Source organism: Hylobates moloch, unplaced genomic scaffold, assembly GCF_009828535.3.
Source record: "Hylobates moloch isolate HMO894 unplaced genomic scaffold, HMol_V3 SCAFFOLD_22, whole genome shotgun sequence".
In the NCBI taxonomy this organism is placed as follows: domain Eukaryota; kingdom Metazoa; phylum Chordata; class Mammalia; order Primates; family Hylobatidae; genus Hylobates; species Hylobates moloch.
Window position 1 is genome coordinate 42,804,523 of NW_026652297.1, and position 25,364 is coordinate 42,829,886.

Here is a 25,364-nt window from a genome sequence, read left to right on the forward strand (position 1 = left end):
TAAGACAAAGTCCAAGCACTTTGGCATGGTTTGAAAAACTCAACGACCTGACCCCAATTTCCTTTTTAAAAAATTATTATATATTTTTTAGAGATAGGGTCTCTGTCACTAAGGGTGGAGTGCAGTGGTATGATCACAGCTCACTGGAGCCTCAAACTCCTGGGCTCAAGCATCCTCCAGCCTCAGCTTCCTGAGTAGCTGGTTTTACAGGTGCACCACCCAATTTCCCTTTTAAACTGTCCTCCCCTCTTCACCCTCTTCCCCACAATATGTGCCCACAATGCTAAGAACTTCTCAAACCCAACAAGCTTTTCCATCCTCGGTCCTTCTTGCATTTTTCTCTCTCCCCTTGAACATCCATCCATCCATCCATCCATCCATCCATCCATCCAACCATCCATCCATCCAAGGAGTAACTACTAAACCTCAGGTGGGCGTTGGACTCAATTCAGGGGCTATCGGGAAACCTCTTTGACAAACTCTTACTCCTCCCCTACGCCTTTCCCCACCCCGCAACTCCGCGCCCCCAGCTCTAAATTTAGCTCCCAGGACGCCGCTGGTTGGTTGACTCCTCCTCCCACACCCTCTCTAAAGGCCGGGAACGGAATTGTTAGCCCCTCCACCCCCACCCCCATCAAGGTCAAGAAATTGAAGCGGGGCGGGGGATGGGGTTAGCATGACCACTCAATCCCCACTTTCTCATCGGAGGAACTAAGGCACGAAACAGGGAGTGCCGAAGGGTACACCGGGCCTGATGTCCTAATGCAGAAACCGCGCCTTCCTGCAGTAGGCCGGGTCAGCTCGGATCTCCGCGCTGTCCTGAGTCACCGCCCCCAACCCAGCCAAGGATTAACTTAGGCGAGCTATCCCGCCCGCCACCCCCATCCCCGTCCCTGCCAGCGTGGCGGGGAGGGACCCCGGACGGAGGGGCAGTCGTTGCGGGGCGGCGCCGGCGCCGTGCAGAAGAGCCCGTGAGCAGGCGGGAGTGGGTCGGGGGCGGCGGGGGATCCCACGTGGAAGCAGCGTCTTGGAGCTGGGTGGTGCTGCGGCGCGGACTACAAATCCCAGGGGCGTGGGGCGGGAGAGGCGGGAGAGGCGGAAGGGGCGTCCTGGGGCGGGGCGGGACGGGACGGGGCGAGGCGGAGCGAGGCTGGAGGCGCGGGAGGGCAGCGAGAGGTTCGCGGGTGCAGCGCACAGGAGACCATGTCCGGGGGCAGCAGCTGCAGCCAGACCCCAAGCCGGGCCATCCCCGCCACTCGCCGGGTGGTGCTCAGCGACGGCGTGCAGCTCCCGCCCGGGGACTACAGCACGACCCCCGGCGGCACGCTCTTCAGCACCACCCCAGGAGGTAGGCGCGGGCTTGGGGACGCCGCTTGCCGGCTCCTGGGCGGGCGGGAGGATCGGGAATCGCGGATTGGACCGGGTGTCCAGGCTCAAGGGCGCCGTGATTGGAAGGAAGGAGAAGGGGCATCGGGGAGACAGCGAGGGTGCTGGAAGTGGCCGCCCGCCTGCTCTCTGAGTGCGTCTTCCAGACCCGAGTTGCAAACTGCCCCGTTCGTTTCCTCTTTCTGTTAGGTGTCAGACAGCTGACACCTAACAAACACGCACGCCTCCAGGGCTGCCACATGTCGAACTGTGCTGCCCCTTGTGGGTGTTGGGGGCGCTCCCGAGGCGGGAGAGGGCGGAGTCAGGGTGGCCCACGATCCAGGAGAGGCCTGGCCTGGTGTTTTTATGGGATGGGTATTATCTGTTGGGATAAATGATTCCTGCAGGGCCCTTTTTCCTTCCCGAAGCACCCCTAGTTTTGCGTTAGACACGCGCGCTCTGACGGAGGTTCGGATCTGGGGGTGCTCGCCTGCTCCAGCAGCGCCTCCCGGGCACCTGTGGCACGTTCCCCATTTACGCGAGTGGGATCTCCGCGGGGGGGCCTGGCGCCACGGGCAGGGCTGTGCAGAAAAACACGTTTTTCTGTCCGGGGAGAGGAGGAGGCACCGTGTGACCTCCCTGGGAGAGGATGAGGAAGAGGAAGCTGAGCTGGCACGGGTGGGGGGGCCAGCCTCGGGCTGCCCTCAGGAGCCTGGCATTCCCTCCCAGCCCCGAAGCCCCAGCGCACAGACGCTGATGAAACCTACGCGCCTGTTTGCATGATGAAACAAATCCTCGTGGCTCTCCACTCCCCTCCCATCGTCGCACTGCCCCCACCCCTTTTTGCTCCTCTCCCTTCATCCTCCTCCACGCTGCTTTCCAAACTATTCGAAAACGCGACAGATCCTGGCGCTTGGCTCGGTGGCGGATGGGGGCCACATGCTTATTTTCTCAGGCAGCTGTCCCACCAGCAGCGAGCACGGCCAGATCCGAGGTCCTCTGCTGTTTGATCCAAAACATACACTGTTAGAACGGTTAGGGATCTTGTCCAGCCCTGCCGCCTTATTCTACAGAGCCCAGCATTGAGGCCCCAGAGCTTGAACACGTGTCTGTTGCCCATTGTCACACCGTTTTCCCAGATTGGACAAGAAATAGCAACCAGGCAGAGAAGGGAGAAATGCTTCCTTTTCTATTAGAAATGAGCCAAGGAAAAGCTCGCAGGGGCTCTTGTTGCCGCTCCCGACTCATCCTCTTTCCCTTGCTGGGTCTTTTGTAGTCCATGCTGTTCTCCTTTGTCTCTGTCACAATGGTCTACCAGGACAATTCCTGACAATTTTGGAGTTCTTTCAACTGAGGGTATAAGTGTCTGCTGGATTTGTTCAGGGTGGGCCCTGAGGCCGGCCTGAAGGCGCAGGTAGCCCTTTTTTGCACCCTTTATTGCTGGATTGTTGGGTCAAATTGGAAGACACAGATACTGTTTCTAGGCACTTCTGGCCCGGGTACCAAGGTTCACACCTGTAATCCCAGCATTTTGGGGAGCCGAGGCAGGAGAATTGCTTGAGGCCAGGAGTTCAAGACCAGCCTGGGCAACATAGTGAGACTCCATCTCTACAAAAAAAACAAACAAAACAACAACAACAACAACAAAATGTTGTCCTAGCTACTACAGAGGCTGAGGCCAGAGGATCGCTTGAGCCCAGGAGTTGGAGGCTGTAGTGAGCTATAATTGACCACTGCACTCCAGCCTGGGTGACAGAGCGAGACCCTATCTCTAAAATAAATGATAAATATAAAATATAGGAACTTCGAATCCACTTTTCACTTTGGATTGGGAAGTGGGGAGTGGGCAGGGGGCTGACAGACCACAGCAAATCCCCCTCCCTTTGAAGGTCTTTAGCAGTAGGGGGAGTGGGGGAGGGACTTCTGCATCAGGGCATAGCATATGTTTCTGAGATCACTGGAAGAAGCTAGCAGTGCCAGGAGCCTAAAGCCAGCTCACTCTTTGGGTCGTCCAGTGGAGCAGGTACAGCTCACAGTCCCTAAGCCAGGGAAACCCGGCTGACTTCCACTAAAGTCAAGCAAGCCTGGTCGGCCTCGATTAGCCAAGGTGTGGACTCTTCCTCCAAAGCCCACCTCAGCCCACCTCTGCCAGGGCAGAGAAGCCGAAATGGTCACATCGCAGGACCCTTTTGCTTCAGAGCAGAACACTGCCTCTCAGTCTTCCAGGTGCTTGAGGATAACTGGGGGCTTCATTTAAGTGCATATTCTGATTCTGTAGGTGGGGGTGGGAACTAGATTCAGCATTTCTTTTTCTTTTTTCTTTCTTTCTTTTTTTTTTTTTTTTTTTTTGAGACAGGGTCTCACTCTGTCGCCCAGGCTGGAGTGCAATGGTGCGATCTCTGCTCACAGCAACCTCCACCTCCTGGGTTCAAGCAATCCTCCCACCCCAGCCTCCCCAATAGCTGGGACAACAGGCACGCACCACCCATGCCCGGCTAATTTTTGCATTTTTTGGTAGAGACGGGGTTTTACCATGTTGGCCAGGCTGGTCTCAAACTCCTGACCTCAAGTGATCTGCCTGCCTCGGCCTCCCAGAATGCTGGGATTACAGGCTTGAGTCACCATGCCTGGCCTAGATTTAGCATTTCTAACTAGCTCTCAGTGATTGGTGCACATACCACACTCTGAGTACTCAGGAATTAGTGGATCATAACTTCCCTCACCTTTCAGATCTCTGGAGTCTGGCAAAAAAAAAAAGATGGCTCCATCCAGGTAAACTTTGATCCGTCTCTAAATCGTGGTGTGGAGAGCCAGGCTTTTGATAAGAGTGTCTGCACAGCTGTCTGCACCTGCTTACTTATAGGGACTGTCAGCTTCTTAGGAAGAACCATTGGAGTAAGTACCCACCAGTCACTCCTCCTGGGAATGGCCCTCAAGTGATTGTCCCTGGAGGGAAAGAAGCAGTGGTTGGGTTGCGCTATCTCCATTCCTATGACTCCAGTTTGCTTTCCTTTTTTTTTCTTCCTGAGACAGGGTCGCACTGTGTCACCCAGGCTGGAGTACAGTGGCACAAACATAGCTCACTGCAGTCTCAAACTCCTGGGCTCAAGTGATCCTCCTGCCTCAGCCTTGCAAGTAGCTGGGACTATAGGCACGTGCCACCGTGCCTTGCTAGTTTTTTTAATTTTTTGTAGAGGCAGGGTCTCTCTGTATTACCCAGGCTGGCCTCAGACTCCTGAGCTCAAGCAATCCTCCCACCTCGGCCTCCCAAACTGCTGGGATTATAGGCATGAGTCACCTCACCTGGCCTCCAGTTTGCTTTCCATGGTCATTAACCATTTGCACACTGAGGCTCTGCTCTGAGGTTAGCTGTCCGGAGTACTTAAGATAATTTAATTTAATTGCTGAAGGGAGTGTCATGTATGAATATTTGAGTCTGTGGAGTCTTAGAAATATCCAGCAGCACTATAAACACCTCATTAGCCAGCAGAACCTTTGAGTGGGTCAGAAAGAAACTTTCCCTCATCATTCTCCACATTCCCAGCTCCATGTTGCAGGTTTGACTCTGAAGCCTACATACAGGCTTGGATGGCAGTTGTGCCAAAGACCCGTACCTGGATAAAGTGAATCCGAGGTGAGCAGGTAGGGCTACAGGTGTTAATGGCACCCTGTTTGGTTAAGCAAACAAGGTCTGTGCCCAGGAAGCTTACCTTGGAGCAGCTCCCAAGTCTTTGGACATGAAACAGGCAGTGCTGGGAAGAGGGGGGCGTAGGCTGGGCACCGAAGCCAGAGCACAGCCCATGTCCTGAGGCCTTAGTTACATGGAGGGAAGAAGTTATTATTAAGGATGGGTTAAAAGAGCTTGGACATTAATGCGGTGAGGGAGAAAAAATGGATCCTCTTCTCACATTTACCTGAGCTTCCTTTTAAAGTGTTTGAAGGAACTGGGTGCAGTGGCTCACTCCTGTAATCCCAGCTACTAGGAAGGCTGAGACAGGAAAATTACTTGAGGCCAGGAGTTCAAGACCAGCCTGAGCAACATAGTGAAACTCTGTCGGTATAAATTAAATAAATAAAATTTTTTAAAGTGTTGGAGGCATTCCACACTGTGGCCCTTATTAAAGATTTGGTGGGGGGTTCCTGGTGTAGAGCACCCCAAAATCCCTCCAATCCTCAGACTCCTTTTTATTATTATTATTATTATTATTTTGAGATGGAGTTTCGCTCTTGTTGCCCAGGCTGGAGTGCAGTGGTGCGATCTTGGCTCACTGCAACCTACGCCTCCTGGTTTCAAGCGATTCTCCTGCCTCAGCCTCCCAAGTAGCTGGGATTACAGGCATGTGCCACCACACCCGGCTAATTTTTGTATTTTTATTAGAGACAGGGTTTCACCATGTTAGTCAGGCTGGTCTCAAACTCCTGACCTCAGGCGATCCACCCACCTTGGCCTCCCAAAGTGCTGGGATTACAGGCGTGAGCCACCACACCCGGCCATTTTATTTTATTTTACTTTATTTTATTTATTTTATATTTTATTTTATTTTATTTTTGAGGCAGTCTAACTCTGTCGCCCAGGCTAGAGTGCAGTGGTGTGATCTCAGCTCACTGCAGCTTCCACCTGCCAGGTTCAGGCCAATTCTTCTGCCTCAGCCTCCCAGGTAGCTGGGATGACGGGCACGCACCACCATACCCAGCTAATTATTTATTTATTATTATTATTATTTTCCTCAAGATGGAGCCTTGCTCTGTTGCCCATGCTGGAGTGCAATGGTGCGATCTCGGCTCACTGCAACCTCCGCCTCCTGGGTTCAAGCAATTCTCCTGCCTCAGCCTCCCGAATAGCTGGGTTTACAGGCGCGCGCTACCACGCCCGGCTAATTTTTTGTATTTTTAGTAGAGACGGGGTTTCACCACGTTGGCCAGGCTGGTCTCGAACTCCTGACCTCGTGATCCGCCCGCTTCAGCCTCCCAAAGTGCTGACATTACAGCCGTGAGTCACCGCGCCCAGCCTATTTTATTTTATTTTTGAGGCAGAGTCTCATTCTGTCACCCAGGCTGGAATGCAGTGGCACTGTCTCAGCTCACTGCAGCATCCGCCTCCTTGGTTCAAGCAATTCTCCTGCCTCGGCCTCCCGAGTAGCTGGGACCACACACCTGGCTATTTATTTTTGTAGAGACAGGGTCATGCTTTGTTTCCGAGTCTGGCCCTCTAGTTTTTTATTATTTGAAAGGAGAGGCCAGGTGCGATGGCTCACACCTGTAATCCCAGCACTTTGGGAGGCTGAGCAGATCACCTGAGGTCAGGAGTTCAAGGCCAGCTTGGCCAACGTGGTGAAACCCCATCTCTAATAAAAATACAAAAAAAAATTAGCCGGGCCTGGTGGCAGACGCCTGTAATCCCAGCTACTCAGGAGGCTGAGGCACGAGACTCACTCAAACGATTCTGGGTGACAAGAGTGAAACTCCGTCTCAAAAAAAAAAAGAGAGAGAGTTTGATTTTTTTTTCTTCCTAGAAGAGCAAAAAAGTCCTTCATTGCCAAATCTGAGGAAAAAGGGTCAGCAGAGCGGTACCATATTTATCCATTGACATAAAGTAGTGAGGCATTTTCTCATATGGACCTTTATTTTCATGTTCTGGAAGATGAGTTAGGAAGGCACAGCAATATTGTTTCTTTCTTTTTTTTTTTTTTTTTCTTTTTATTTGAAACAAGGTCTCACTTTGTCACGCAGGCTGGAGTGCAGTTGCAGCCTCAACCTCCTGGGCTCAAGCAATCCTCCCATCTCAGCCTCCCAAGTAGCTGGGACTACAGGCATGCACCACCACGCCTGGCTAATTTTTGTGTTTTTTGGTAGAGATGGGGTTTTGCCATCTTGCCCAGGCTGGCCTCAAACTCCTGAGCTCAAGTAATCCACCCGCCTTGACCTTCCAAAGTTCTGGGATTATAGGCATGCTTCACTGTGCCTGGCCTGGGAAGGCACAGCAATATTGAAAAAAAGGAACATTGCTTTCTAAGGTGAGTTTTTAAAGAAAAAGTGTTCAGTTGTGCACATAGATTCTTGCCTGTGCTAACAAACACATGAAAAACCTGTTTCTTTCTGGTCTGACTTAGACCCATGCCTGGGGTCTCTGTCCATTATGATTCATAGCAAATGGATGACACGTATTTGTTTACGTGTTTGTTCTCTAGGTTAGCCAGCAAATTTTTTCTGAGCAGTCTTACTCATCTTTGTATCCACATGACCTAATGCCAGGTCTAGTGTCTGGAAGGTGAAGAGTTGAAAAGAATGCTGGAATGAAAGCGTTCCCCTCAGGATAACCTAGTTTTCTTATTTTATTTATTTATTTATTTATTTATTTATTTATTTTTGACACTGAGTCTTGCTCTGTCGCCGAGGCTGGAGTGCAGCGGCGCGATCTCAGCTCACTGCAACCTCCACCTCCCTGGTTCGAGTGATTCTCCTGCCTCGCCTCCTGAGTAGCTGGGATTACAGGCACGCACCACCACACCCAGCTAATTTTTGTATTTTTAGTAGAGACGGGGTTTCACCATGTTGGCCAGGATGGTCTCAATCTCCTGACCTTGTGATCCGCCCGCCCCGACCTCCCAAAGTGCTGGGATTACAGGCGTGAGCCACCATGACTGGACAGGATAACCTAGTTTTCTTACTATCAAGCCTGAGTCTCTGCTGGCTTAATGATGATGTTTAAATTTCCTTTTCTGTCCTTTCAGTTGCAGGGTATAAGTGTTTATCTCAGAATGTCCCAGGGGCAGAAACTAACTTTCTCTGTTTTGATGTTGTTGTCTGTTTTTTGTTTGTTTGTTTGTTTGAGACAAAGTCTTACCCTGTTGCAGGTTGGAGTACAGTGGCACGATCATGGCTTGCTGCAGTCTCGACCCCTTGAGCTCAGGTGATCCTTTTGCCTCAGCCTCCCCAGTAGCTGGGACTACAGGCACACGCCACCACGCCTGGCTAATCTTTAAATTTTTAGTAGTGACAGAGTTTTGTCATGTTGCCGAGGCTGGTCTGGAACTCCTGGGCTCAAGAGATCCACCACCTCAGCCTCCCAAAACACTGGGATTACAGGCGTGAGCCACTGGACCGGCCAGAGAATAACCTTCTCTGAACCCTCCGACTTATCCTCATACAGATTAGTCCCCGATTATGATGATGTGACTACAATTTTTGACTTTACGATGGTATGAAAGTGATATGTGTTCAGTAGAAATTGTACTTTTTAAATTTGTTTTTAAGACAGATTCTTGGCTGGGCACAGTGGCTCATGCCTGTAATCCCAGCACTTTGGGAGGCTGAGGCGGGTGGATCACGAGGTCAAGAGATAGAGACCATCCTGGCTAACATGGTGAAACCCCGTCTCTACTAAAAGTACAAAAAATTAGCCAGGTGTGGTGGCACACGCCTGTACTCCCAGCTGCTCAGGAGGCTGAGGCAGAAGAATCGCTTGAACCCGGGAGGCGGAGGTTGCAGTGAGCCGAGATTGTGCCACTGCACTCCAGCCTGGGAGACAGAGCAAGACTCTGTCTCAAAAAAAACAAAACAAAACAGGCAGAGTCTTGTTCTATTACCCATGTTAGAGTGCATTGGCATGATATCGGCTCACTGCAACCTCAGCCTCCCAAGTAGCTGGGATTACAGGTGTGCACCACCATGCCCAGCCTAGAAATTGTACATTGAATTGTGAATTTTGATCTGTTTCTGGGCCAGCGATACGAGGTACATACTCTCGAGACGCTCGTCAGGGACAGTGAGCTGCAGCTCCCATTTAGCCCTACAAACATGAGGACAAATGGCCAGTCACAAGCTTGTCCAACCCGAGGCCCTCAGGCCACATGCGCCCTGGACAGCTTTGAATGAGGCCCAGTACAAGTCCATAAACTTCCTTAAAACATTATGAAATTTCTTTCTTTTTCTTTTTTTTTTAAACTCGGCTGGAGTGCAATGGCACAATCTTGGCTCACCGCAACCTCTGCTTCCCAGGTTCAAGTGATTCTCCTGCTTCAGCCTCCCGAGTAGCTGGGATTACAGGCATGGGCGACCACACCCAGCTAATTTTGTATTTTTAGTAGAGACGGTGTTTCTCTATGTTGGTCAGGCTGGTCTCGAACTCCCAAGTTCAGGTGATCCGCCCGCCTCGTCCTCCCAAAGTGCTGGGATTACAGGCGTGAGCCACCTCGCCCAGCCAATGTTAGTGTATTTTATGTGTGGTCCAAGACAATTCTTCTTCCAGTGTAGCCCAGGGAAGCCAGAAGATTGGACAGCCCACTATAGAGTCTATAGTGTGCTGTGTTGCCAGGTGGTTTTGTCTAACTGCAGGCTATGTAAGTGTTCTGAGCACATTTAAGGTAGGGAAGGCTAAGCTATAATGTTCAGTAGGTTAGGTGTACTAAATGCTTTTTTTTTTTTTTTTTTGAGATGGAGTGTTGCTCTGTCGCCCAGGCTGGAGTGCAGTGGTGCAATCTCTGCTCGCTGCAACCTCTGCCTCCCAGGTTCAAGCCATTCTCCTGCCTCAGCCTCTCGAGTAGCTGGGATTACAGGCGTGTGCCACCACACCCGACTAATTTTGTATTTTTAGTAGAGACGGGGTTTCATCATATTGGCTAGGCTGGTCTCGAACTCCTGACCTCAAGTGATCTGCCCGCCTCGGCCTCCCAAAGTACTGGAATTACAGGCATGAGCCACCGTGCCTGGCCCTAAATGAATTTTTAACTTAAGATATTTTCTATGTATGGTGGATTTGTTGGGACATACTTCATTTTAAGTCAAGGAACATTTGTATTAAACAGTATTGCTGATATTACTTGTCCCAATATTACTGAACAGGGAGTGGATGTGACTTTTTCGTTTCTTTTTTTAAAAAAACAAAAACAAAAACTTTTTAAAGATAAGGCCTCACCTCTGTGGCCCAGGCTGGAGTGCCTATGGGCTGAAGTGCAGTGGCGCGATCACCACTCACTGTAACTTTGAGCCCTGGGCTCAAGCAATGTTCCTGCCTCAGCTTCCCAAGTAGCTGGGACCACAGACAAACGCTGCCACACCTGGCTAATTTTTATTTTTTTGTAGAGATGAGGTCTCTCTATGTTGCCCAGGCTGGTCTTGAACTCCTGGCTTCAGGCAATCCTCCTGCCTCAACCTCCCAAAGCATTGAGATTACAGATGTGAGCCACTGCACCTGGCAACTTTTTCTTACACTGAACAAGGCAGTATTGGGGCCATGGTCTCAGACACTGGGACTGATGCTCTTTATTTACCTGTTTGCATCCAGCATGGCTGACAAGGCATGAGTAGGTAACTGCTGATCACTGGCATTTGGGCATACGCAGCAAAACGCTCCATGTAATCTAATGGTTATGCCCATGACAGCTCATTAAGAGAGCTCAGATACTAGGCCCAGAGGATCAGCGCTTCTTAGGTGTGCAGGGACGCTTGGTGAAAATGGTTGTATCAGTCAGCTATTGCTGTATAACAAGCCATCCCCAAACAGTGACTAAACAGCAGCGATTTGTTATTGCTCTCCAGCTTTTGGGCTCATTGGGTTCTTTGTAGATCTTGCTGAGCTTACTCATATGGCTGCATACAGTGTATGACTGGATTGTCCTGGGGTGGAAGCTCCAAGATGGTCTTACCCATACATCTGGGGCATTGCTGGGGACAGCTGGAAGCCTGGGACTTCCCTCTATCCTCTTGGTCTCCCAACATTCTGATCACTCAGTAGTCTAGCTTGAGTTTTATTTACATGGTCGTTTCCAAGGCCACTTAAGGCCTAGGCTCAGAAGTCCCGTAACATCACTTACCAAGTATTCTATCGGTCAAAGCAAGTCACAGGGCCAGCCCAGATTCAGGGAGAGGGGAAGTAAATGCCTGTTGTTGTTGTTGTTGTTGTTGTTGTTGTTGTTGTTGTTGTATTGAGACAGGGTCTCTCTCTGTTGCCTGAGTAGCTGGGATTACAAGCGTGCACCACAGGCCCAGCTAATTTTTGTATTTTTAGTAGAGACAGGGTTTTACCATGTTGCCCATGCTGGTCTTGAACTCCTGAGCTGAAGTGATCCGCCTGCCTCAGCTTCCCAAAGTGCTGGGATTACAGGCGTGAGCCATCGCGCCTGGCCTTTTTTGTTTGCTTGTTTGTTTGACAGAATCTGGCTCTGTCGCCAGGCCAGAGTGCAGTGGCACGATCTCAGCTCACTGCAACCTCCGCCTCCCAGGTTCAAGTGATTCTCTTGCCTCAGCCTCCCAAGTAGCTGGGATTACAGGCACCTGCCACCACGCCCTGCTAATTTTTGTATTTTTAGTAGAGACGGGGTGTCACCATGTTGGCCAGGCTGGTCTCGAACTTCTAACCTCAGGTGATCTGCCTGCCTTGGCTTCCCAAATCACTGGGATTACAGGCATGAGCCACCACACCTGGCAGGAAATATATGCCTTTTAATGAGAGAAGCTACATGTGCAAACAGGAATGGGAGGAGTGGTAGGAGCCACACTTTCGAATAATCCTCCACAAGGGCCAGACCTCAAAGAATGGGTCTTAGAGGGAACGTGCTGCCTGTCCTGATGTGTGGCCAGCAGAGCCAGGACCAGGTGCAGAAGCCGACTGGAATCACAACCCTGTGAATCAGGGTTAAAGAACAAAGGACACTTTCCTGAAGGTACTGACTCATAGATCCCATACCCTGTTCTCACAGCCTTATGTTCACCTCCACAAAGCAAACCACACAGGGTCGGGTGCAGTAGCTCATGCCTGTAATCCCAGCACTGTGGGAAGCCAAGGCAGGTGGATTGCCTGAGGCCAGGAGTTCGAGACCAGCTTGGGCAACATAGTGAGACCTTGTCTTTAAAAAAAATTTTTTAAACTAGCCAGGCGTAGCAGCATGCACCTGTAGTCCTAGTTACTTGGGAAGCTGAGGCAGGAGGATCTCTGGAGCCCAGGAATTTGAGGTTACGGTGAGCTATGATCACGCCACTGCACTTCAGCCTGCGTAACAGAGTGAGACCCTGTCTCAGAAGAAAAAAAAAAGCAAACCACACAGGTGGCCACGATGCTGGACCGCTAAGCAATATATTGTGTTGTGCCTTCATTGCAGGCCACTACCCAAACCATCCTTCACAATCTTTGTGTTGTGCCTTCATTGCAGGCCACTACCCAAACCATCTCCTCTTCCCCGTCCAAGTGTCCTGCAGGCCAGGCTTTGGGAACACTCTTCAGAGGAGCCCACACTGCCCTGCCCTGCCCAGCACTACCATGTGAATATCCTTAATTTTCTGTAGTACTTGCAGTAGGATGGACTCGTGTCTGTGCCCAGCAGTACCAAACCAGGCAGGAGTGAGAATAGCAGAGGGTGCAGTCGGGCTCAGTACTCCCTTTGGTTTGGAAGTGGACAGTGTGGAGGTCTCTTGCCTTAAGGAGCATGTGTGTGAGTGTGTGGTGTAAACAGATTTCTCTCTTCTGCCCTTCTGAACACAAGGGTAGAGTGGGCTTGCGTTAGTTTACTATGGCTGCCATAACAAAATACCACAGATTGGGTGCTTTAAACAAAATGAATCATCTCCCAGTTCTGGAGGCTGGAAGTCCAAGATCAAAGTGCCAGCAGGGCTGGGTTCTGAGGCCCTTCTCCTTGGCTTGCAGATGGCCGCCTTCTCCCTGTGCCTGCACATGGGCCTTCCTCTGTCTGCATCCAAATCTCTTCTCATAAGGACCCCAGTCAGATTGGATTAGGGCCCCACCCTAACATCCTCGTTTTAATTTAATCATTCCCTTAAAGACTTTACCTCCAAATACAGTTACATTCCGAGGTACTGGGGTTGGGCTTCAACATAAGAGTTTTGGGGGCAGGCTGAGCATGGTGGCTCATGCCTGTAATCCCAGCACTTTGGGAGGTCAAGGCGGGCAGATCACTTGAGGTCAGGAGTTCTCAAGACCAGCCTGGCCAACATGGCAAAACTCTGTCTCTACTGAAAATACAAAAAATTACCCAGGCGTGGTAGCGGGTGCCTATAATCTCAGCTACCAGGAGGAGGCTGAGGCAGGAGAATCTCTGGAACTGGGGAGGCGGAGGCTGCAGTGAGCTAAGATCATGCCACTGAACTCCAGTCTGGGTGACAGAGAGAGACCCCATCTCACACACACACACACAAATTTTGGGGAGAGATGCTATGCAACTATTCAGCTTATAACAGGGCCATTCCCCTTTCCAACTGGGACAGCAATCACTACTGTTTGTAATGGGAGGCATTTCAGAAGGGCATTCCCTATTGGTAATGAGTTTCAGGGACAGCTTCACCCATAGGGTGCATTTGAAGTGTTTGGGAGGAGATTAAGGAAGGGGAGGAGCTTGGCCAGCAATCAGAATAATTAGCTCAGCTATTTTTTTCTGAAAGTCTCTGTCAAAGCCAATTTTCTTTTCTTTTTTTTTTTTTTTTGAGATGGAGTCTCGCTCTGTTGCCCAGGCTGGAGTGCAGTGGTGCGATCTCGGCTCACTGCAACCTCCGCCTCTTGGATTCAAGCAATTCTCCTGCCTCAGCCTCCTGAGTCGCTGGGACCACAGGTGCACGCCACCACACCCTGCTAATTTTTGTATTTTTAGTAGAGACAGGGTTTCACTATGTTGGCAGGCTGGTCTTGAACTCCTGACCTCAGACGATCCACCTGCCTCAGCCTCCGAAAGTGCTGGGATAACAGGTGTGAGCTACCACACCTGGCCTGAAGCCAATTTTCAAAGAAACTGACCTGTTCCCTCCCATGCCAGGGCCTCAGAGGGAGAGGCTGCGGATCGTCCCCATCTGGTATCCAGCAGCTTCATAAGACCCCTAGCCCCTGAAAAATGTTGGGATCTTGGTTCTCTTTGTGGAGGTCGGCGGTTGGGGGGCAGAGGTAAAGAAAAGTCTTGGACTGAGCGTGCTCTGCATCTCTCACCAAGATTCCCCCCCCCACCACGCCCCGCCCCGGCAGTGCTGTCCTGCTTGTTAAATAGACCATCCAGCCAGAAAAGCCACCCAGACACATGCGATTCCTCCCTGGACTGTGTGGCGAGGAGGGAGGGAAGACCGAGATTCTGGCATGTCAGCGTATTCACCTCCAGGTTAACAAGGAGCTGCTGCTCAGACCTGGAGTTCAGATTGTCCAGGGTGTTTTGCTCACTGGCTGTTGGCTTGGATCTGAACACAAGCATTTGGACCTCCCCCACCCCGGCCCTGTTGTGAAATGCTCTCCCTCTCCCTGGAATGGAAACTGCAGTTCTAGGAATTCCATCCTCGTACTCTCACTAAGCCTCACGTCCCCCCATCCAGTGGAAGAATGCTTCTGCCAAAGGAAGCCCAGGGGAAAGTGAGGGCCATGCGCGGCTCAGTTTACAGAAGTCCTATCCAGCCGCAGAGTATGGGCACTGGAGGGCTATGGGGAAGCGCTCAAGGCAGGGAACATCCTGTTCTGACAAGCACCCAGAAGTCTAAGACCTCTTATTTTTTCCAGCTGAGAGTGTTAGCTAAGGGGTGGTAGCCTGGTCTGCCTTACTGATTTTATTTTATTTTGTAGAGACAGGGTCTCACTCTGTCACCCAGGTTGGGAGTACAGTAGCATGATCCCAGCTCATTGCAGCCTCAAACTCCCGGGCTAAAGCGATCCTCCTGCCTCAGCCTCTTGAGTAGCTGGGACCATAGGTGCACGCCATCATGCCAGGCTACTTTTTTTTTTTTTTTTTTTTTTTGAGACGGAGTCTTGCTCTGTCGCCCAGGCTGGAGTGCAGTGGCGCGATCTCGGCTCACTGCAACCTCCACCTCCCGGGTTCACGCCATTCTCCTGCCTCAGCCTCTCCGGGTAGCTGGGACTACAGGCGCCCGCCACCACGCCTGGCTAATTTTTTTGTATTTTTGGTAGAGACGGGGTTTCACCGTGGTCTCGATCTCCTGACCTCGTGATCCGCCCGCCTCGGCCTCCCAAAGTGCTGGGATTACAAGCGTGAGCCACCGCGCCCGGCCGCCAGGCTACTTTTTAAATTTTTTGTAGAGATGGGGGTCTCACTGTGTTGCCCAGGCTGGTCTCAAACTCCTGGTCTCAAGCAGTCCTCATGCGTTGGCAGGCATGATCCAGCCTTGCTAATTTTAAACAGTAGGAGGCATTTAGGATTGGAGTCAAGGTGGGTTAGGTTGGCCTCTGGACGGCTGTGAGGGGACAGCCTTTCTGGGCGTCAGTTTCCTCTTCTGCAAGGTGAGGCTCCTGCGTGGGGAGTTGTAAGGGGGAATAAGACCTAGCACGTCAGGCTGTGAGCACAGACCGGAGGGGATGACAGATGGCAACCACGATTGCTGTATGCACCTCGCCTGAAAATCTAAGCATTCATTCATGCAGCACTCCAATGCTCCTTGGCCTCCAAAAATGCTTCCTGTTCCCGGCTCGTGACATCTTTCTTTGGTTGCGTATGTTCTCCCAAGTGATCTTCTCTTTAACAGCAATTATGTGAGTGTCACTTTATTCTCATACAAAGAATCTTGATGTTCTTTATTTTGTTTAATCTTCACGATACTCCTCTGAGGTGTGGATTTTGTTATTCCCTCCCTCTTATAACTGAGGAATGAAAGTGCAACTTGGAGTTCAGGGACTGGTATGTGGCAAGCCCAGGTTTGAGCCCAGAACATCTGCCTCCAAGCAGTATGCTATTTGTACATTAAGTACCTGCCAACAAGGAGATCCTAAAAATAAATGGCACATGCCTGGTGCTTTCAAAATAGTTTGAATGAGCCTAGTACAATGCCGTTGTTTTACAGGTGAGGAAACTAGAACCTAAGGGAATGTCTCTATGGCTTTATTTATTGTAATCCCAGAACTTTGGGAGGCCGAGGTGGGGGGATTTCTTGAGCCCACAAGTTCAAGACCAGCCAAGGCAACATGACAAAACCTTGTCCACAAAAAAAAAAAAAAAAATTAGCTGGGCATGGTGGTGCATGCCTGTAGTCCCAGCTACTTGGGAGGCTGAGGCAAGAGGATCACTTGAGCCCAGAAGGTAGAAGTTGCAGTAAGCCAAGATCACACTATTGTTCTCCAGCCTGGGCAACAGAGCGAGACTCTATCTCAAAAAATAATAATAATGATAATTAATTAATAGAAGTATTTATTTACCTATTTTTAGAGACAGATCTTGTTCTGTCTCCCAGGCTACCGTACAGTGGTAAAATTGTAGTTCCCTGCAACCTTGAATTCTGGGTTCAAGCCATCCTCCTGCCTCAGCCTCCTAAGTAGCTGGGACTGCAGACATGCACCACGACACCTGAGTAATTTTTTTGTTTGTTTGTTTGAGACGGAGTCTTGCTCTGTCACCCAGGCTGGAGTGCAATGGTGCGATTTTGGCTCACTGCAGCCTCTGCCTGGGTTCAAGCAATTCTCCTGCCTCAGCCTTCCAAGTAGCTGGGATTACAGGTGTCTGCCACCATGCCCAGCTAATTTTTGTATTTTTAATAGAGACAGGGTTTCACCATGTTGGTCAGGCTGGTCTCAAACTCCTGACCTCAAGTGATCTACCTGCCTCGGCCTCCCAGTGTGCTGGGATTACAGGTGTGAGCTACCCCACCCGGCCTACACCTGGCTAATTTTTAACTTCTTTTGTAGAGATGGGATCGTGCTTTGTTACCCATGCTGGTCTGGAACCCCTCCGTTGCTTTATACATTGAAAGCAAACTACTGTCACCACAAAGCATGCCTTGAAAAAAAAAATATCATTCCTATATTTGGTGCACATTTGCAGTTTAAAATCCTGAAGGATACTGGCTAAGAAACATGCTGAAGTTCATGATGGTTCTTGGTTTCCGTGGGCCTAAAAAGGAGGGAGGACGCCCTCACCTTGTCCTTTCCAAGTGTCTCTCCTGAGTTGCTTACCTGTCCTCTGATTTATCCCTGCTTTGACTGATAATTGGTTGCTAGGATGGGACTGAATAAATAGTGAAATATGTCACCTGGACCCTGCAGGTCATGATAATAACTAGAATTGTATGGGGCTTACATTGTGTCAGCCACTGTTCAAATCCACACAGTAACCCTATGAAGTTGGCACTATCATCATCATCATCATCATTGTCGTCGCCAATCTGGAGAAGCAGAAACTGAGGCACAAAGAGTTTAAGTCATAACTTGCCCAGAGTCGCGAGAGCTAGCAAGTGGAATGACAGAGCTGGGTTTCCAAAGGATTTCAGGTAGAATGAGCCTCAGTTACTGTCCCCAGATAGTTCAAGACCAAACCTTGAACTCTACCCCCAGCACACGACGGGCTGGATCCCAGCTACACAAATGGTTTGAGGTGTAGGGGTGCTCCTGTCTTCTTCCCTTGCCCTGCTGGTAGGCGGGGTTCTGGGTTTCCCTGCTCTGCTTCTCTGGGTTGGCAATCAAGGTCAGCCTTAGCTCACCTCCCTCACCCCTTGGGCACTGCAGAACTTGGGTGAGATGGATGTTTCTCCGGGCCAGGGGTTTAGGGTCAGGCTGCTTGGAAGCAGGAAGATGGAGGACTTGGGATCTGTGTCCCTCGGTGGTCTCCCCTTACACCTGTCTGTGGACTTCACACACTTGGCTGTAATCACTTGTTTACAGGTCTTTCTCGACTAAATTAGATAAGGTTTAGATCTAGGCGCTTTCACTACATCTGACTTTTTTAAATCCCTGGCACCTCGCATGATGCTAGTAAAAAGCAGAGTTTCAGTGAGTAAATAAATGAGACCAGCACACCTACTTTCAGGAAAAAGGATTGAGCAAAGACCGGCAAATATGTGGGTAAGGATTAACACTTTTGTCCCTGGATTGCAGTAGTCTCTATACTTGAATACAGTTCATGGGAGTTAAGGTGTAGTGTAGGGTTTTTGGGGTTTTTTTTTGTTTTTTTTTTTTTGAGACAGAGTCTCACTCTCTTGCCCAGGGTGGAGTGCAGTGACACGATCTCAACTCACTGCAACATCTGCCTCCCGGGTTCAAGCAGTTTTCCTTCCTCAGCCTCCCAAGTAGCTGGGATTACAGGCGCGTGCCACCATGCCCAGCTAATTTTTTTTTTTTTTTTTTTTGAAACGGAGTCTTGCTCTGTCGCCCAGGCTGGAGTGCAGTGGCACGATCTCGGCTCACTGCAAGCTCCGCCTCCCGGGTTCACGCCATTCTCCTGCCTCAGCCTCCCGCGTAGCTGGGACTACAGGTGCCCGCCATCACGCCCGGCTAATTTTTAGTATTTTTAGTAGAGACGGGGTTTCACCATGTTAGCCAGGATGGTCTCGATCTCCTGACCTCGTGATCCGCCCGCCTCGGCCTCCCAAAGTGCTGGGATTACAGGCTTGAGCCACCGCGCCCGGCCACCCAGCTAATTTTTGTATTTTTAGTAAAGACAGGGTTTTGCCATATTGGCCAGGCTGGTCTTGAACTCCTGACCTCAGGTGATCCACCCACCTTGGCCTCCCAAAGCACTGGGATTACAGGCATGAGCCACTGCGCCCAGCCTGAATTGCTTTTTTGATAAATGAGGTTTTTTTACTTCTGTATTTTCTCTCCCTCTCCCATCATTGTCCCAATAAAATTACATTTCAAAGTTTTAAAAATCCAGCCAGGTGCAGTGGCACACACCTGTAATCCCAGCTCCTCAGGAGGCTGAGGTGGGAGGATCACTTGAGCCCAGAAGTTTGAGTCTAGCCTGAGCAACATAGCAAGATTCTGTCTTTAAGGAAAACAAAAAACAAAAACAGGCTGGGTGCAGTGGATCACTTGAGCCCAGGAGTTCCAGCCCACCCTAGGCAACATGTTAAAACCCCATCTCTACAAAAAAATTTATACAAAAATTAGCTGGGTGTGGTGACACTTGCCTGTAGTCCCAGCTACTCAGGAAGCTGAGGCAGGAGGATCACCTGAGCCTAGGAGGTCCAAGGTTGCAATGAGCTGTGATGGCACCACTGCACTCCAGCCTGAGTGACAGAGCAAGACCCTGTTTCAAAGAAAAAAATTTAAACTAAAATTAAAAGTAAACATTTGTTGTTTTTATTATGATGATTCTTGAGCCAAGTACTATCTATAATAATAGCGTTTCCACTTTTATATTTTTTTAAAAAAAAAAAGACTTAATAATTGCTTTGTTTTAAAAATGTGCTTAGTTTTCATTTAGGTTTTCCCATACCTTCCAGAAGCTCTCTAAAATGCCTCACAGTAAGGTCTTGCACACAGTTGGACTTCTAGATTTATCTGCCCATTTTTTCCTTCTCTCCTGAACTAAGACAAGATTTGGAGTAACGGTTTGGCTGCTCCAGCCCTGCCACACAACTGTCAATGTGGGGTTCCCTGAAGGCCTAGTCTTTCTATAATTTTGGCAGAACACATCTTACTGTATTCTTTCTGAAATGTCTCTATGGCCAGGCGTGGTGGCTCATACCTGTAATCCCAGCACTTTGGGAGGCTGAGGCAGAAGCATCATTTGAAACCAGGGGTTTGAGACCAGCCTGGGCAACATAGCAAGACCCTGTCTCTAAAAATAAAATTTAATTTAATTTAAAGAAAAAAGAAGGCCGGGCACGGTGGCTCACGCTTGTAATCCCAGCACTTTGGGAGGCCGAGGCGGGAGGATCACGAGGCCAGGAGATCGAGACCACAGTGAAACCCCATCTCTACTAAAAATACAAAAAAAATTAGCCGAGCGTGGTGGCGGGCGCCTGTAGTCCCAGCTACTCGGAAAGGCTGAGGCAGGAGAATGGCGTGAACCCAGGAGGCAGAGCTTGCAGTGAGCCGAGATTGCGCCACTGCACTCCAGCCTGGGTGACAGAGCGAGACTCCGTCTCAAAAAAAAAAAAGAAAAAAGAGAGGCCGGGTACGGTGGCTCACACCTGTGATCCCAGCACTTTGGGAGGCCGAGACGGGCGGATCACCTGAGGTCAGGAGTTCAAGACCAGCCTCAACATGGAGAAACCCCGTCTCTACTAAAAATACAAAATTAGCTGGGCGTGGTGGTGCAGGCCTGTAATCCCAGCTACTCAGGAGGCTGAGGCAGGAGAATTGCTTGAACCTGGGAGGCAGAGGTTGCAGTGAGCCGAGATTGCACCATTGCACTCCATCCTGGGCAACAAGAGCGAAACTCCATCTCAAAAAAAAAAAAAGAAAAAAGAGAAGTATCTCTGTTATACCTTTACTTGATTTGTTTTGGCAGGGGATAAGATGCAGGTTGAAATGAATTTTCCGTCAGATGGTGAAGGCATCGAGGCACTGTTTGCAGGCTTCCAATCTTGCCATTTAAGACATTTTATGCCCTTCTCATTCCCTGTCCTTGTGTATACCTGAAAATCCTATAAAGGATTTTCTCTTTATCGCCAGTATTGTGAATTTCACAATGACGTTAACTGAGTGTTTTGAATTCATTGCACTACTTACTGAAAGGGGAGCTTCAATTTCAAGACATCTCTTTCAATTCAGGAAAATTTCCGTCTTTTTTTTTTTCTTTGAGACAGGGTGTCGCTCTGTCCCCCAGGCCGGAGTGCAGTAGCGTGATCTCAACTCACTGCAACCTCCACCTTGTGGGTTTAAGCAATCTTTCTGCCTCAGCCTCCCGAGTAGCTGGGATTATAGACACACGCCACCATGCCTGGCTAATTTTTGTATTTTTAGTAGAGATGGGTTTTCACCATGTTGTCCAGGCTGGTCTTAAACTCTTGATCTCAAGTGATCTACCCACCTTGGCCTCCCAAAGCGCTGGGATTACAAGTGTGAGCCACCACACCTGGCCTTTCTTCATATTTTTAAAGTAAATTCCCTTTTATTAGTTTCTCTTTTCTCCTTCTGGACTTCCTGCCATCCAATATTGGACCCCTAATTTATTATCTTTTTGCCTATTGTTCATCTCTCTTTGTCCTTTTGCTTTTCTTTTTTCTTTTTTCTTTTTCTTTTCTTTTGAGATGGAATCTTGCTCTCTCCCCAGGCCGGAGTGCAGTGGCACAATCTCGGCTCACTGCAGCCTCAGCCTCCTGGGTTCAAGCGGTTCTCGTGCCTCAGCCTCGTGAATAGCTGGACTACAGGTGTGCACCACCACACCCAGCTAATGTTTTGTATTTTTAGTAGAGACGGGGTTTCACCATGTTGGCCAGGCTGGTCTTGAACTCCTGACCTCGCGTGATCCACTCGCCTCAGCCTCCCAAAGTGTTGGGGTTGTATACGTGAATCACCGCACCCAGCCTCTTTTGTTTTTCTTTAAGGTTTTCTGCTTCCTTTATTACCTGTTTCCTCCTGTTGATTTGCTTAGATCTCGCCTTAAATGCTACAAGCCTTTCTCAGAAATGTGTGGGAACATTTGACTGGTTGGTTTTTTAAATTTTTTTAAATTTATTTTTTGACACAGGGTTTTACTCTGTCATTCAAACTGGAGTACAGAGGCACAATCTTAGCTCACTGCAGCCTTGGACCTCCTGGGCTCTGGTGATCCTCCCACCTCTGCCTCCTGGGTAGCTGGAACTACAGGTGTGTGCCACCACGCTTGGCTAATTTTTGTCTTTTTTGTAAAGACAGGATTTCACTGTGTTGCTCAGGCTGGTCTCAAACTCCTGGGCTCAGGCAATCCGCCTGCCTCGGTCTTTTCTTTCTTTCTTTTTTGAAAGACAGGGTCTCGCTCTTTCGCTCAGGCCACAGTGCAATGTCATGATTATAGCTCACTGCAGCCTCAACTTCCTAGGCTCAACTGATCTTCCTACCTCAGCCTTCCAGAGTGTTGGGATTACTTATAGGTGTGAACCACTGCACCGGGCCTGGCTGTTTTTATTTAAGGGTGGGGAACTCAGGAGCTGACCAGGAGTCCTTTGTGAGGCCCAGAGACTGATGGGTTCCATCTGGTGGCTAGCTGGTTTTATTCACTGTGGACCCCCATGCCACAATCAGTTTCTGTAGGTATTTATCTTCACTTTTTATTCTGAAGCAGGGGAGAGGAGAGGGCTTAAGGCTCACCATTCAGGAGGTCAACTTTAATTTCCCTGTCACCCTTCTCCTTGGGGCAAGGGACACCTGGCACCCCTCTGGTAAGTTTGCTTAAGAGAGTAAACCTCGGCCGGGCGCAGTGGCTCACGCCTGTAATCCCAGCACTTTGGGAGGCCGAGGTGGGCGGATCACGAGGTCAGGAGATCGAGACTACGGTGAAACCCCGTCTCTACTAAAAATACAAAAAATTAGCCGGATGTGGTGGCGGGCGCCTGTAGTCCCAGCTACTCGGGAGGCTGAGGCAGGAGAACGGCGTGAACCCGGGAGGCGGAGCTTGCAGTGAGCCAAGACTGCGCCACTGCGCTCCAGCCTGGGCGACAGAGCAAGACTCCGTCTCAAAAAAAAAAAGGAGTAAACCTCAGGGCAGCTGCTAGATGCTGGTAAGAACCTGGGGTTTCCATTTTCCATACAGACTTCCAAGCAGTCTCCCTGTTATCAGCCCCCATCCCCAGATTCCATGCTGTGCCTAATTCCTGAACCTTCCTGGGGTTCTCTGGGGCAAACGGAGAACTTACTCCACCCCCACCTCACTGCATTTCAGTGTGCCACCATGCCCGGCTAATTTTTGTATTTTTAATAGAGGCGGGGTTTCGCCATGTTGGCCAGGCTGGTCTCGAACTCCTGACCTCAGGGGATCTGCCTGCCTCGGCCTCCCAAAGTGCTGGGATTACAGGCATGAGCCACTGTACCCAGCCTGTTTTACTTTTAAAGATGAGGTCTCTCTGTGTTGGCCAAGCTGGTCTGGAACTCCCAGCCTCAAGTGATCCTCCAACCTTGGCCTCCCAAACTGTTGGGATTTACAGATGTGAGTCACTGCGCCCAGCCGTAGCCCCCACCTTTGGCTAAAGAGTTTTATGTGGAGGCCACCCTAGCGTGATGCCCCTCCACCTGCCAGACACACACACAGAGGTTTCTGTCAGACCACACCTGACCAGCAGCCCTGAAGGGACCTTGGCATCCATTCCGCCCACTCGTTTTTCCATTTCCTGATCTTGTACAGGGGCCAAGTGTCCCCAGCACCAAGTAGCTCCGCAGCAAGTGTCTTCAGCCAGGCTTTGAGGTTTGTCTTTTTTTTTTTTTTGAGACAGGGTCTCGCTCTGTCTCCCAGACTGGAGTCCAATGGTGCAATCACTGCTCACCACATCCTTGATTTCTCAGGCTCAAGCGATCCTCCCACCTCAGCCTCCCATGTAGCTAGGACTCCAAGCGCATGCCACCATGCCTGGTTAATTTTTAAAAAATTTTAGTAGGCCAGGCGCAGTGGTTCACGCCTGTAATCCCAGCACTTTAGGAGGGCGAGGCAGATGGATTACCTGAGGTCAGGAGCTCAAGACCAGCCTGGCCAACATGCAAAACCCCGTCTCCACTAAAACTACAAAAATTAGCCAGGCATCTGTAATCCCAGCTACTTGGGAGGCTGAGGCAGGAAGAATTGCTTGAACCCAGGAGGTCAGGTTGCAGTGAGCCGAAATCGCACCACTGCACTCCAGCCTGGGCAACAGAACGAGACTCCATCTCAAAAAAAGGAAAAAAAAGAAAAAAAAATTTGTAGATAAGGTCTTGCTATGTTGCCCAGGCTGGTCTCGAACTCCTGGGCTCAAGTGATCCTCCCACCTCAGCCTCCCAAAGTGCTGGGATTGCAGGTGCGAGCCACCTCACCCGGCCTTCAGCTTTCTGAACGCTGCTGTTTACTCCTCACAGACCCCTCCCCAACTGAAATACTCTGATTTTATTAGGTAAAATTAGGATTCTTATTTTTAAGTAAGTGTGATAGCCATAGGACAAAGGGCACAGAGGCTTTTTCTTTCACTTTTAAGTATAATTGATGATTTAATTTTTTTTTTTTTTTTTTTCGAGACAGAGTCTTGCTTGCTCTGTTGCCCAGGCTGGAGTGCAGTGGCATGATCTTGGCTCACTGCAACCTCTGCCTCCCTGGTTCAACAATTCTCCTGCCTCAGCCTCCCAAGTAGCCGGGATTACAGGTGTGTGCCACCACGCCCAGCTAATTTTTGTATTTTTAGTAGAGACAGGGTTTCACCATGTTGACCAGGCTGGTCTTGAACTCTTGACCTCAGGTGATCCGCCTGCCTCAGCCCCCCAAAGTGCTAGGATTACAAGCACGAGCCACCGCACCTGGCCTGTTTTTTTGTTTTGTTTTGAGACAGGGTCTTGCTCTGTCGCCCAGGCTGGAGCGCAGTGTCACGATCTTAGCTCGCTGCAGCCTCTGCCTCCCAGGTTCAAGCGATTCTCCTGCCTCAGTCCAGAGTAGCTGGGATTACAGGTGTGTGCCACCAGGCCTGGCTAATTTTTGTATTTTTGGTAGAGACGGGGTTTCACCATGCTGGCTAGGCTGGTGAAAGCAAGATCTTCAGGAAGTATTTGTACTCCCATGTTCATTAGCAGCATTATTCACAATAACCAAGAAGTGGAAGCAACCCAGGTATCCATCAGTCAGAGGAAAGGATAAGCAAAATGCGCACACACTGTCAATGTGATATTATTCAGCCTTCAACAGGAAGGAAATCCTATCACATGCTACAGTGTGGAGGGACCTTGAGGACATTATGCTAAGTGAAATAAGCCGGTCATGAAAAAGCAAATCCTGTATGATTTCACTATATAAGATACCTAGAGTAGTCAAATTCACAGAGACAGAAAGTAGAACCCTGGCCGGGCGCGGTGGCTCACGCTTGTAATCCCAGCACTTTGGGAGGCCGAGGCGGGCGGATCACGAGGTCAGGAGATCGAGACCACGGTGAAACCCCGTCTCTACTAAAAATACAAAAAATTAGCCGGGCGTGGTGGCGGGTGCCTGTAGTCCCAGCTACTCGGAGAGGCTGGGGCAGGAGAATGGCGTGAACCCGGGAGGCGGAGCTGGCAGTGAGCCGAGATCGCACCACTGCACTCCAGCCTGGGTGACAGAGCGAGACTCCGTCTCAAAAAACAAACAAAAAAAAGAAAGTAGAACCCTGCTTGCCAGGGCCTAGAGGGACGGGGGAAGGGGAGTTGTTGTAGAGTTTCAGTTTCGCAT

The 25,364-nt window shown here is 49.9% G+C and overlaps 1 protein-coding gene across 1 annotated transcript in view; it reads left to right on the plus strand.

The window, feature by feature from the left end:
* The first annotated feature begins 1,144 nt into the window (after positions 1-1,144).
* The window catches only part of EIF4EBP1 (eukaryotic translation initiation factor 4E binding protein 1), a 30,660-nt gene continuing 6,440 nt past the window's right edge, over positions 1,145-25,364 (plus strand). Inside the window, exon 1 of the mRNA XM_032143877.2 lies at positions 1,145-1,348. Within this exon, the coding sequence (XP_031999768.1) occupies positions 1,204-1,348 (145 nt within the window). The 5' untranslated portion in view covers positions 1,145-1,203. The remainder of the gene's footprint in view (positions 1,349-25,364) is intronic.